Here is a 13,748-nt window from a genome sequence, read left to right on the forward strand (position 1 = left end):
ACACACACACACACACACACACACACACACACACACACACACACACAAACCAGTATTATCCTCCAAACATCATGCAAATAATTATGTACCTAAAAATAATATACTGGGTAAACAAAAAATTAGTAATTTGAAACACTTCTTAATATACAGAAAGACATGGATTTCAAAAGTAAAGAGTAAATAGTCTGGAATATAGATGGTAAATTATACTTACAAAAAATAAAAAAAAATGAATGTAAAACTACTTTGAGTAAACACTTTCATATCATGTAAGAGTGATTAAAATTGATTTATTTTTGATAAATAAGTGAAATAGGGCTAGAGAGGTGGCTTAGTGGGTAAATGCTCTTGTTGAGCAAGTCCCCAGAATCCATGTGAAAGCTAGGCTGGGCACACGTGCCTTTGTGGGATGAAGGAGAGGCCTTGTTTCAGTTTAAGCAAGAGACCTGTCTCAAATCAGTAAGGCAGAGATTTACACAGCTGGACACTGTGTGCACACACCTGCACAGACATCACACATACTCACATAAAATAAAATCATATAGAGAAATAGAGTTTAGGAAGCTGATAAAAATTTAACAATCTCTCTAGGGGAACTAATAAAAAGACAACTTCACTCTAGATCACTAAACACATGAGAAACTATCTCTGTGGTCAAAGACATACAATAGAATTTTAAAATCAACAAACATTAAAAGCAGCAGCATAAAAATATGACATAGAACCAAACATGCCAAGTGTCACAAAATGTTACTGTATTACATGTCTTCTGAATGATAAAAACCAGTGAAAGACAGCCTCAAAGCCTAGCTTCTGTCTGGAGACACACAGGTGGCCTGTCTGGGGTTCTGGCCCTCTTCTCTTTGATGGGAGTTTAAGCTTTGAACGTGAAGTCATGTATTTAGCTAAAAAGCACCGGCTTTTTGAAGCTGTGAGTTGGGTGTCCAAAGTTCAAACAGAAGCAAAAAGCAAGTTAAAATCCATGCCTGTCCAGAACCTATACCACCGTTTGTCCTGTCCTGAAGCTATACTGCCCCTGTCCTGGTCTTGTATAAGGATAAGGCTGACATGTGCTCACATGGCACTCACATCACGTGAGAGCCTTGTGCAGCTGGTTTAGTGGATGTGGGAGGGGCTCGTGGGGCCTGTGCAACCTCAGTTTTGCTATGCATAGGGTTCTGGGAACTAACTGTCTTCATGCTGAGGGATTTCTGCCAAGGAAAATAAGTTATTTCCCTTTCAGTCATTTATGCTCATTTCGTCTGTGTGTGAAAATGATATACTAACTTAACAGTATTATACAGCTAATTTAATTCTTAGGGAACAAACAGGTTTCTTTAAAATATAAGTTTACTATTATTGCATAGTAACATATGCATTTATAACTAAAATGAAAAAGTATTTCAAAGAACTTTCTTTTTATTGACCAACCATATTTTGGCATCTGTAGTATCCACATGCGTACTTGTCTCTAGATTTAAAAGGAAAACGGGGATGCAATCACTTTTAAAAGCACTACTGTGCAGCCACTGTGAGCAGTTACAACCAAAAATAACCACAGGCAAAGACACAGGCATCGATACTACTGCTGAGACTCCTTATTTGCCAATACAGGGCCCGCACAGCCTGGTTCACTGAAGCAAATTCTCTGCAAATCAGAATGACTCAGGGCTCTTAGAGTTCAACTTATACAGAAAGAAAGAGGGAGAGAGCAGTTCTCTCAGACATCCACTGAGCCATCCTCACCCTCTCACCTTCCTTTTCAGGAAGATGAAAACAAGCTACGGGGCTTTTTTAATTGACAACCACAGTATCTGTGATCATCAGTTTGGAAATATAATCAGAGGTTTTACTCTTATGTGATGTATTTGAAAAAAATACGCTGTAAGGCAATCATGGTCTAATCCAGGTGACATCCTTGCTAGGTAGGTAGGAATCTGTTATTCTTCTGTATGGCTGCTTCTGCAGGGAATGACCAAGAAGTAAAATCATATTTTCTCAGTATTAACTTTAGACATCTAGCAATAGTTTGCTGAGTCTAATAAACCTTTGGACAACGCTGCCAGCAAAGGCAGCGAAGAGCAAGGGGAAACATTAAAACCTTGATAGCAGCTGCACAGCTCCTAATAAAGTCCATTGTAAACTCATCCATGTTTACCTTACTGCTTCATCTGAGCTTCAGCGAAAACAAGACATCCCCTGAGTTCATATCTCCTATAACTCAGATGGTCTGAAAAACGAGGTTCCTTACCTGCTATGGTGTTGAGAAACATCAAATACTCAAAGTTGGAGATTTCCCTTCTTTGCCAGCGTTGAGTCATGTTGGAAGACTTATACAGCTGTCGAGGAGTGGCCAGTGATATCCTCCTGGTGAGTAAGCAGGCCAAAGACACTTTCAGTCACGGCTGTCAAAAGTCCAGCTGCAACTAAAATATCTATTTGAGATCAGTCCGTAATTTGTGGGTTAGCCTTCATGGGTAGAATATGTAATATTTAGTTGTAGAAATTAGCTCTATTTCAGAATTCTATTATAGAGAAGGATAAGTTGGGAAGCCTCTATCTGTGAAAATATAGTTGCAAATGGGTAACTACAGTACACAGGAACAAAAGTGGTAATAGCTGCTCTGAAAATAAATCAACATAAATCTGAAAATAAATATGTTACTCAGCAAATCTGAGTAACAAGAAACTCATAGTTACACAGGTGCCTGCCTGCAAGACTCAGCATCACTTACTTCTCAGTGGCAAGGGTGGCTGTCACTGAACAAAGGAAGCACAAAGGGCAGCCTCCACCTGCATGATAAACACCTACCACTAATGTACCAAACCAAACCAAACCAAACCAAACCAAAACAAAACAAAATAAAAAGTGGGAACTGTGAAAAATTCCCAGGCCCAGGGACATAAACAGAGCTGTGGGGAGTAGGTCAGCATCATGTGTTCTTCCAGGCTTAACATGTTTATCTGAAAATTAGAGGGAAACCTAGTATATTTAGAAAAGTATGATAATGCCTCTTGGTTCCTAAAGCTGTTAAGAGTCTTGTTACTATTAATGTTGCAGTGATTTTTTTCCCACAATGCCCCTTGATCAAGAGAAACACCTAGCAGTTCTGTTTACTGAACAGTTAGATCAAAATGCTTAAGGTCTAAATGTGGTCTGAGCATGTGTACCAAAGGTTCATGCGCTGGGAAATGGTGGTGTTGAAGTGGTGGGATCGGGACCTTATGAAAGTCCTAGGCCATAGCGGCACTGTCTTCAGGAGGAATTAATGCTGGTCTTACTGAATTAGTATTCAAGACAACAGGCTGCTATAATGGGGCAGCTCTGCATGGATGGCCCCCATCTTACATGCCTATTTTCATTTCTTGCCCCAAGGAGCCCTCACCACAGGTTGAGACCATCAGGCCTGATCTTGCATCATCAACTTCTGAACACATGAATTAAATAAGCTTGCTCTTACTATATTGCCCAGAATCAGATACTGTTTAAAGCAAGGCGACTAAGGCAAAATCTAAAATATCAAGCACCTACTTGGAGTCTAACACTGACGAACACTTAGTGGGTTTGCTCTAAGTGGCTGCAGTATCTGAAAGGGCACAAACTTTACAGTTTCTCAAGTACAGGAACCAAAACTGACACTAGCCCCTTCACTTTTCTGTACCCAATCTAATTCCTCACTGAGATCTGAATTTTTGAGTCTGGTAAACACCAAACACAAACCCCAGTCTCCTCAAAGATGTATGGGAAATAAGGGCTACCTAATGTTGAAAATGAGAAATAAAAAGTGTTATTTTATTTATTACATAGCAAGGCCACGAACTCTAAATAGAACCAGGGTGTTTCCTTTGGATCCCGCTGTCTGAATAGAAAACATAAAACAGTAGTTAATATCATGTGTGGGAGGTAAGTGAGTGTTTGCCAGTAATTTTTTTTTTTTTTTGTCCAGTGTGAAAAGACTGTTTTTCAGACCAACATGAGTCACCCTGACAGAAGATGAAAAACGGGAATTAGGAAAGTGGGAGGAATGACGAAGTTATCTAAATCTAAGTTTTCTTACTTGTAAATTAGGGTAAGAATCCCATTATTTTTATAAAATGCGAGTGCTTTCATATTTAAGTGAAAAAGTCATGTTATAATTAAGACAGAAATTGTCCCTTACTCATGGGAAGTACTCAGTGAACCACACTGTGAATATTAATTAATGAGAGAGACATTCATGATGCTGTGCTACCTTAATGGAAATCATCCCTTTGTCCTGAGCTTGCTTATTAAGCAAGAATCTGATTTGCAATGTGACCTTGGTGAGCTTGCCTTGGTCCATGCTAGGGGATGCTGAAGTCAGTTGTTTATGGGAGGTAGCTGCCTTTGAATTTAATAATGCTTTGTTGTTTAAAATTAAGTGTCTGAAGGCTTTAGCTGAAGAGTTTCTGAGAGCTGACTTAAATTTTCAAATACTGATAGAAGCAGGTGTCAAGAAAGTGCAGCACAGATTCCTGGGGTCTTTGTTATTCTACGGGAACACATCAGAGAGCTTCTCCTTGGAAGAGCATGGCACCATTCCTACCATCTGATAACTCTTTGAACCCCCTTCTTCCTCAGCATGCACATGCATCCTATGAGAGTGGGAAGGGGTCTCTGTGTGCACATCTGCTTTACCCATGTAGGCACCATCATCTGTAGGTGTGCGCCCAGATGTCCATAAGGATATACTACATGAAGGCATTTATAGTTTATGCAGTGCCTTTGTCTGTTAAACGATATCTTGATTTTGAACATCCCTACAAAAGCATTTTCCCATTTATGGTAAATGAGAATGCCATTCCTCTTGCCTAGTATCATTTGTTCTTTTAACCGCTATATAATGAGTTTTTCTAGACGGTAGACATCATTATTATGACCCAGCTTGTACGTGGCAGGTGCAGGCCTACATGTAGTTCTCCTAGTCTATTTTGCTACTTAAAAGACTACAATTGTCAGAAATATGCAAACTGGGCCTGTAATAATAGTGTTAGGAGAGAAAGAATGAGTTGGGACTTTAAGGAGAAAACAAGCCACGAGACCAACCTGATGTTCTGAGAGCAAGGCTGTAAGGAGTGACAGAAATGGCAAACCTACTGAGTGCTTTTCTACCCTAAAAAGTAATCATTCAGAAGTCAAAAGAGAATTGATATCTTAAATAGGTAAGGCAAATAGTAGGAGAGCTATTGTTTATTTTAAATAAATCACATTCAGTCAGGTTCACAAGCATTGCAGGAATTCACACTTGTCCCTAGGAAGCCCTTAGGCAGTCTCTCAGAAATCATGTTCATTAAGTAAAACGCTAGGGTGCAGGAGCTTACTCTTAACCAGGAGAAAGACAGACCTATTTGAGTATTCTTAACATTCACTCCTGGAAAAAATGATTAAATGTATAATCTGTGAGCACTTGGGAAGGAAGCAATGATAACTATGAGTCAGCTTAGATTCAATCAGTAAGAACAAGTCTTACGAATCATTCTTTTGTTTTTGATAGATTAAATGCATTTTTCTTTGACTTGTATTTTTTATACATGCTTCATTATCTACTAATGCCTTGGTTTAATCTTGTCATTCTCCTTGCAAATATCCTGAGCATGTACACACATGCCACAAATTGCTCTCCAACTGGAAGCTTAAGAACAGGTCAGACATAATGCAAGGGAACGCTAGCTGGGAACATTTAGAAAGCATTTTTGCTATTATGCACTGAGTTGTAAGCTACAAGTTGAAAGATAAATAAAACGTAATCTCTATCTTTAGAATGTCTGGTATCTATTTAGGGAAGATGGACAGAGATTGGCTTTCCACACAGGAGGACCCTGCGCTAATCTTTTAGGACTTAACAGTTTGTGCTGCACAGTGCTGGCTGGATCTCCAGGCAGAGCACACCTCCACCAGCCTGTGACTGTAATCATCCTTCTCAGGGAGGAGATGGCAAGGAATCAGAGGTGTGTTTTCTAAAATCTCTAGAATGCCCGAGTCCCTGAGCCACACCAGCTTTAGAGGTGCAAGACAATGTCTTCTAGCCAAAGTGACTTAAGATAAAGACTCTCAGAAGCTTCTGAGAAATACATTCCTTCTTAAAATAGACCTTTAAAGAGAAATCAGCGTGCCTTTTCTCTATCTTGGGAAGCAATGGTCATTTTGTGATCATGAAGCCAAATATCACCAAGTATCTGAGTCATAATCACTAGTGTTTTAACTCAAGTCTTTCTGTTTTACACACACACACACACACACTCACACACTCCACACACCCTAAAACCATATACATACAAACCCCTTCTTTTATTCAAGTACTCAATTTCATGGACCCAAGCATAGACAATACACATAATTAGTAACTGTGTTTTTGCTTAGATTATTACCTTTTATTAAAATGAGGTTTTCAATGGTTCTTCAGAAATACTAAGATGAATATTTTAGGTAAAAGTTATAACTATACCATAATGAATAACTAGTGTTCTCAGCAAATTACAGGAATTTTTATGACCTTAATAAACAGCCATTTATATTTAGCATTTATGAAGCCATAATTTATATGCTATTGCCTAGTATTTAATCACAAACACTATGCAATGCTTTTGGTATGCTAAGATTATATGGCTTAACTAGAAAGGTGTTGTTTGTTTGTTTGTTTGTTTGTTTTTGAGATAGGGTTTCCTTGTGTAGCCCTGGCTGTCCTGGAACTCGATCTATGGATTAGGCTGGCCTTGAACTCACAGAGATCCACTTGCCTCTGCCTCCTAGGTACTGGGATTAAAGGCATACACCACTACTGTCCAGCAAAAGATACCTTTTTTATATGTTAATAATCATTACACTCATTGGAGACACGTTTAGTTAAGTCTGCCCTAGCCATTCTCTAATGCTTAGTGCAGTGGTTTCCATAAAATACCCACAGAGCAAGAAAAGGCCTTAGTCTGAGAGATTACTACATATAAACAAATCTCAGATAATGTGAAACATGATATAATTACCTGGCTTGTGGCAAACCATAGCTGGTCCCCACTCCAACCCGAGGCAAACTGTAGACAACTTTTTTAACTGTTGCTTGGTCAGGAAAATTAAACATCACAGAGGCTGTGGCAGAAGAAAAGAAGGAGCTTTAGCAAACGACAGGAGAGACCACTTAGGACACAATGTTCAAGGGCCTACTGTGGCTTATCTGTAAGGGCAATGAATCTTCATGGAAGATGAGCCTTCTCTACAGTTTTGCCCATTTGAAACCAAAACCAATGTCTTCAAACACATTTTGCTTTCATGACAGCATACAAAAAGGAATACAGACAATAATCAAACAGCATTTTGCATGCAAATGAATAATATTAGGGGTAAATATATCTTCTTTCTGGCTTCTTCAGAGACTTACTTCGGTTTGCCATAAACACTTCCAGCGCTGTGTTCTGCAGAAGATAGCGTCTCGAAAACACAGCTCGGATCTCACTGAACATCCACTTCCCATGAAGTCCCTCAGTGTATGCAAGAACCTAAGAGAAATGAGTTAAAGGGACAATAACCAATAAAGTAGGAATTTAAGGCTTGGAGAACACTTTAAATAAAGTGTTGTCTAAAAATCCTGAATAAGTTATCTTCTGCTTTCATGACGTATCATGGTACTCTCAATCACCAGATACTGTTTATTTGCATAATTTACACCTTTCTAAACTCTCTTGACTCAAGAGCAGTCAAACAAATGAGTAAAAACAATTATATTCAAAACGACCTTGTGACTTAAAGACCCAGATCCTGTTTCTGTGGCACACGCTGTTAGTACTGCCAAATAGTCCTCCTTTCTCTTTCTCCCTTACTTCATGGAAGCCAGTTAACTCTGCATGCATTTTTTTTTTTTCTGGTAAAACGTAAGATAGATGTTTTTTGGGTTTTTTTTGTTTGTTTGTTTGTTTTTTTGGTGTTTTTTTTGTTGTTGTTTTTTGTTTGTTTGTTTTCAGCTTACATACTATATGCTGTTATTGTCCCTGGAAATCTGTCACCAGACATAGACATTGCAGAAGTTACTGGCTGTGTCCAGTAAAACTTTATTTACACTGAAGTGGCTGAATTTGGAATAGAGATGGGATTTGGCTTGACTAATGGTCTAGGGAAACCATAAGATTATTCTGTATTTCTCAATTTTTCTTGCAACTTTGGTAGGACCTACAGCTGGCTCAGGAGGACAGAGGTAAAGGAAATGGAGGATGCTTCAGAAATGCTAGTAAAATGAGGAGTGACAGGAGGCTGACACTCTCCTGCCCTTCTTATCTGAATGGAGATGTAACAGCTTACATCCTAGCAGCACTGGAGAATCACTGGGCTGCTGGAACATGCAGAACATCCCACGGAACCCCGAGCACCCAGACTGTCTCTTCCTCAGCACAGACCAGCTCATAGCTGATGAAGCTACTTTTTCAGAGCATGCAAAGCACATTGCATACTCTTGATGCACCAACACGGCTAACAACACATGAACATCTTTTCCTTGGATCTGTGTAGTTCTTAAGTTTCATATACATTAGGTTTCTGTTGCTTTGAAAATAAGCTATGAAATTCCTTAATGGTTCTTTTAAGAAACAAAAGCAAAATATGTGTTTCTGATTTTATTGTGGTGTGTGTGTGTACATTCATGTCCCTGTGGGTACACATGTGCATGCACATATTTGTGACATCAATGTTAGATATCTTCTTCCACTTGTTGCCACCTTCTTTTTTAAGTATTTTGTCTTCATGAGTGTTTTGCGTGCATATATGTCTGTGCAGCACCATGAGCATGGCTAGTTCCGGTGGAAGTCAGAAGAGGCAGTCAGATTATCTGAAGCTGGAGTATGGACTGTTGTGAACCACCATGTGGGTGCTGGGTCCTCCGAAAGAGCAGCCAGTGCTCATCACTACTGAGCCATCTCTCAGCCCCTCCACCTTACATTTTGAGGCAGTGTTTCTCACCGAGTGTGGCGCTAATCAATTCAGCTATTTTGTCTGGACAGCAGGGATCCTCCCGTCTCTACTGCCTTAGTACCGTGACTGTTGCAATATACCACCATGTGCGGCCTTTTCCCCTCTCAATAGTTTTCTCAAGGAGCCAAAGTCAAGTTCCTGTGGCAAGCACTTCATGATCGAGCACTCTCCAGGCCCTTGTTTTCAGTTCTTAACTCTGTCTGAGTCTTCCTAAGGCCAGAAGGTCTTTAGAGGCTGTTTCATGTGTTTAGGTCCTAAGACATTCAGAATCAGTCAGACTCTTCCTGAATCTTGGCTCTGCCATTTGCTAATTCTAGATTTTAGAAAAATTGCCTGACTCCATCTGACTTTTGTCTTCTGAAACGTGGTAACAATAGCATCTATCACTGGTTAGTTTAAGTGTTGGCTCTTCATGCCAACAGAAGTGGCAGGAAAAGCCTTCTCAGGCTGGACACCCTTTGTAAACTTTGCAAACCCTCAAGGCAGGAAAGTGGCCAGACCTTACCCCAGAGGCTCCCTAAAAGCCTTAATGATTATTCCCAGGCCTGGGGCAGGGGAGTAGCTAGGCCCCATTCTACAAGAAAAAAAAAAATCCCACCAGTCTCTGAACAGGAAAACCCACCAGTCCCTGAACTTGCCAAAGAAACTCACCGATCCCTGAGCTCTCACAGTTTAGGACTTGAACTTCCCCCCAATCCTCTACCCTGAAAATCTGGAAAGCTTTGTTCCTCAAGAAACTATGTAAAGCCTGTGTCTGCTCAGTTCCCCTCTTTTTCTCACCCAAGCGGAGCCACCCTCTTGGGTTTTCCCTCCCAATAAATCTCTTGTGTGAGGTTTGTCCTGTGGTATAAATGTGGTATTCCTTGGTTCCCGACTGGCAGGATACCTTTCCTTTCAGAGCTGTAGCACTTCCATTAAGAACCAGTGAATATGGAGGGACAGCTCTATGATGTTCCTACCACGTGACAACTCTTCTCAGCTTCTAAATGCAAAACTTCTTCTCATGTATTTTACAAAATGGTTACTATGGTGACTCATTACAATTCATATTTATTCAGGAATACTATAATCAGTTGCAGTTCTGAATTTCATACACTAGAATAGCTTTTTTTCAAAATGGAAGAAAGGAAAGAATGTAAGATTGCCAGCATCTTCTGTGTGTGCTAAGTAACAAATATCTTAAGACAAATTGTTGAAAACTATTTGCATATGATTATTCAATAAGAAAAAATAAGATTATTGAAATTCAAACAGTCAAATGAGGAAGGTATGGTAATTTCTCATAAGCCTGTGTTGGGCCCTTCATATTAATTCTGCTATAAGAAGGGAGACAGTTAAATTACTGTGCATGGGTGTACATTGTGTACACTTTGACTTGTGTCTATCTGTAGAAGCTGTGATATAAAAAATATTTGCTCAAGTGGTAACTGGGAAAATAAACTAGCCTGATTCTGTGGGTGTCCTGTGTGAACTTAGAAGTTCAGTAGGAATTCAGTCAGCAGGAATTCAGTCTCTTGGGTCACCTTAAACCTTCACTACTTGCTCTATTAAGATGAATCTGTTCCCCTTAGGTCTGTTCCCTCTACTAGCTTGCGTGATAATAAGGCCTATCACAGGGTACCAAGGAGCCACATGGAGGAAGGGCTTGCTTCCTGTGCTGTGCTGCTTCAGGAGCGCCTGGTCTCTGCAACAGCTGGTGGTACACAATGGCCAACTGACCACTCTGGACAGCAGCCCCAAGACTTCCAACTCCAGAAGTTCTATAGCAGAGTCTCTGGTGAGGACATACCAAGAACATCTTTACCAACTCTTTGGAAGGAAATTAAAAAAAATGCTAAAGAGCAGTGCTTTTAGCAGGATCCCTGTGTGGGCAGCATTCAGAATGCTATTTCACAGCAGAAAGGCCTAATCCTAGGCTTCTAAAGCAGCCCAAGACACTTTTCCTCCTTATGTGCAGAATTCCTATAGTTCTCACAGTTCTCTTTATTTCTTATTAGCCATTCCCCTGGAACTCCAATCTCGTTTTAATTAGAATTATTTATATTGCACTTCAGCCATGTACATTGTTGAGTGGTTTCTCTCTCCTGCCTGGATTCAAGGGGATCCTGAAAGGCAGTGGGAAGGTTATACTGTGAGATTTTAGACACCACTGGGGAATTGTGTGATGGGAAATAGAATTCTGTGCACATGGAGACAGAGTGGCCAGATGGGATACTACTGAGGCATGTGATGAGGAGTTTAAATCTGTTGGTGTGCATTTCAAAAATATAAAGGAATATCATTTATACCCAATTGAATGCTGATTTTATGGAATGTTTCTATAAAAATCTGGGCGCCAAGCCCAGGTCTGAAATATGAACCAATACAATAAAGCTGTCTGTCTTTTATTTATACCTTTACTTGTTACATAATGTTATCTAACTTTCAGGACCTTCTATAGCAGTGCTTTAACTTGCTTTCCTTGTAGTCTGAGATATTCTCCTACGTCATTCAAGTACTTTTATTAACAGCTGAGGTTTCTGGCTTTGTTTTCCTCAAGCCTACTTTCCCATATTCTCTGACTGTGCCTTCCTGCTTCTGCAAATTAGTTAAAACATTACAAAATCTAATCAACAGCTACTAAATTCCTCATTTGATTTCATTTTCTGAAAAGTGAATAAATATGAAGTTCTTAACATTCCATAGGTCAGAAACACGAACAGTAAAGTATCTTGATTCCAAATCTTATGGAACCTTGTCATTTTTAAAGTGGCCACTGTTTTGAGTTAACTGTTTGGTATAGGAAAGAGGAAAAGATTATGCTAGTCTGCGCCCTAAGGCTATCCTCATTCACCTGTGAGCTGAGGCACACAGCAAGCAGAATGGAACAACGCTTGTAAACCACTTACCCAAATGTATGCTTAACATACATTATCTGGTGATCATGTTGAAGAAAAGTAGGACTGATGTGCACTCATGTGTATCAGACATGGACAACATTGTCAGAAACATGAACAGAGCTGTCAAATCAGTTTGTCTTTTATTTTCTTTCAGAGGCAGCTAATACTGTGCAAACTAAAAGTTCTTGTTCTGTGATGGCCTTACTGACCTGAGGTCACCTAGCACATACATTAGGATGAGCAGCACACATGCTTCCTCTTGGGATATGGAAAATACAAATCATGCATCAAGCAGTAGTTGCTGTGAAGAACAACTGAAATGCTGTGAGAGGTTGGATGTGTCCTTCTTAGTGCTCATGACGTGGGCATGCTTTTTCGACATTTCCAGTTTCAACAGTTTAATTAAAGCGTTTGTAGTTCAATATTAAGTTACAGCTCACCATTACTTTTTCAATTCCACGTAAATTACAAATGGCTCAGGACTATATCAAATATATTCAAGACAGAATAGTCCTAAAGAAATGTCAGGTTTCTATTCACACATGAATATACATGCTCTTCCCACACCTGCCAGCTGAACTGCAAAGATGCCCCACCTGGAAGAAAAGCAGAAGTGGAGCTGGAAGGAGCTACCCAATCACTGCAGGCATGACATTCTGGTCTAGGGCATGCTATTTCCCCACCAAATGCAAGGAGAAAGAAGAGATGCCACTTCTTTCCTATTTCATTTTCTTATCATCAGTCTTTTGCTAAAACTACAAAGAGGTATCTGCTCTGATGGGGTAAGATCTGCTGAGGGTGAAAGACTCTCAAACACAGGACACACAGTCGGTAGTGGTGCGATGGATGACTAACAGACACTCTGATGGTGGATTAAAAATTCATTTACAAGACAAAGGTCTCCCCAGGTGCTTATCTTCAAAACAAACTGAATCTATTTGGGCTGCCAACTTAAAGATACTGTCACTTTTTGATGCTAGATCACTAGATTTTTAGCATATAGCTTGTAAAACCTCTGAGTAACATTTAAGAATGAAAATTTTCAATTCCTCTAAGTATGTGACCATGATTTTCAACACATTTTTTTTATTCAGTGCTATTTTAATGGTTACCAAAATACCTTAATCAAATATTGTGTTAAATGTACCTGATGAAATCTAACTTGGAATATAAATTATTGAAGTTTACTTTTTTACCAAGAACCCAACTAAAATCATGTATATGCCATTGTATATCTTTTTTTCAATGGAGATAAATTTTTCTCTCATACAATATATTCTGACCACAGTTTACTCTCCCTCCGCTCCTCCCGCACCTCCCTTTACCTTCGATTAATTTTCAAAACATCTTCAAGAGAGGAAGTCAGTTATAATTCCTATAATTATTTCCGTATTTTTTATAATAAGTAATATTCTGTAATGCCAGCAATAAGCTGGCAGGCACCCAAGCTAGTCATCTTACTGAGATGGATTTCTAATATTATTTTATAATTTATGTTTAGTAATTAAAAATACATTCTTACAAAAATTAAACAATGTTGCTATAATTCTGATTAGTTCAAGTTTACTATCGTGCCCATTCCTGGTATATGTTATAGGGTAGTTAGGGGTCAAAAACTCTGTAGTTGCAGTATTTAGGTAGCTCACCCATTGACAGTTTTTTTTTTTTTTAAATATCATTCCTTATTTGCTGTAATTTTCTACCGGCTTACCATAGACTTAAGTCTTCCCTCGAGTCTGGCCTCTCTCTAGTAGAGACCTCAGACAGTTAACTTTTTTTTTTTTTTTTTAATTCTTCAGTTTGCTTAAGATAAGGAATAAGATAAGTTAATCTCACAGGATGCTTATGAGAACAGATAATAGACTCTTTTTAGAAGAGTTAAATGGAAAATGTTTAAC

The 13,748-nt window shown here is 39.2% G+C and overlaps 1 protein-coding gene across 1 annotated transcript in view; it reads right to left on the minus strand.

The window, feature by feature from the left end:
* The window catches only part of Nbea (neurobeachin), a 509,877-nt gene that overhangs the window by 82,623 nt on the left and 413,506 nt on the right, over nt 1-13,748 (minus strand). Inside the window, exons 41-43 of the mRNA XM_055596761.1 lie at nt 7,392-7,509; nt 7,000-7,102; nt 2,252-2,367 (exon numbers count right to left, since the gene is read on the minus strand). Of these exons, the coding sequence (XP_055452736.1) occupies nt 2,252-2,367; nt 7,000-7,102; nt 7,392-7,509 (337 nt within the window). The remainder of the gene's footprint in view (nt 1-2,251; nt 2,368-6,999; nt 7,103-7,391; nt 7,510-13,748) is intronic.

The sequence above is a fragment of the Psammomys obesus genome, unplaced genomic scaffold (genome assembly GCF_907164565.1).
Source record: "Psammomys obesus unplaced genomic scaffold, mPsaObe1.curated_primary_1811, whole genome shotgun sequence".
NCBI classification, from domain to species: Eukaryota; Metazoa; Chordata; class Mammalia; order Rodentia; family Muridae; genus Psammomys; species Psammomys obesus.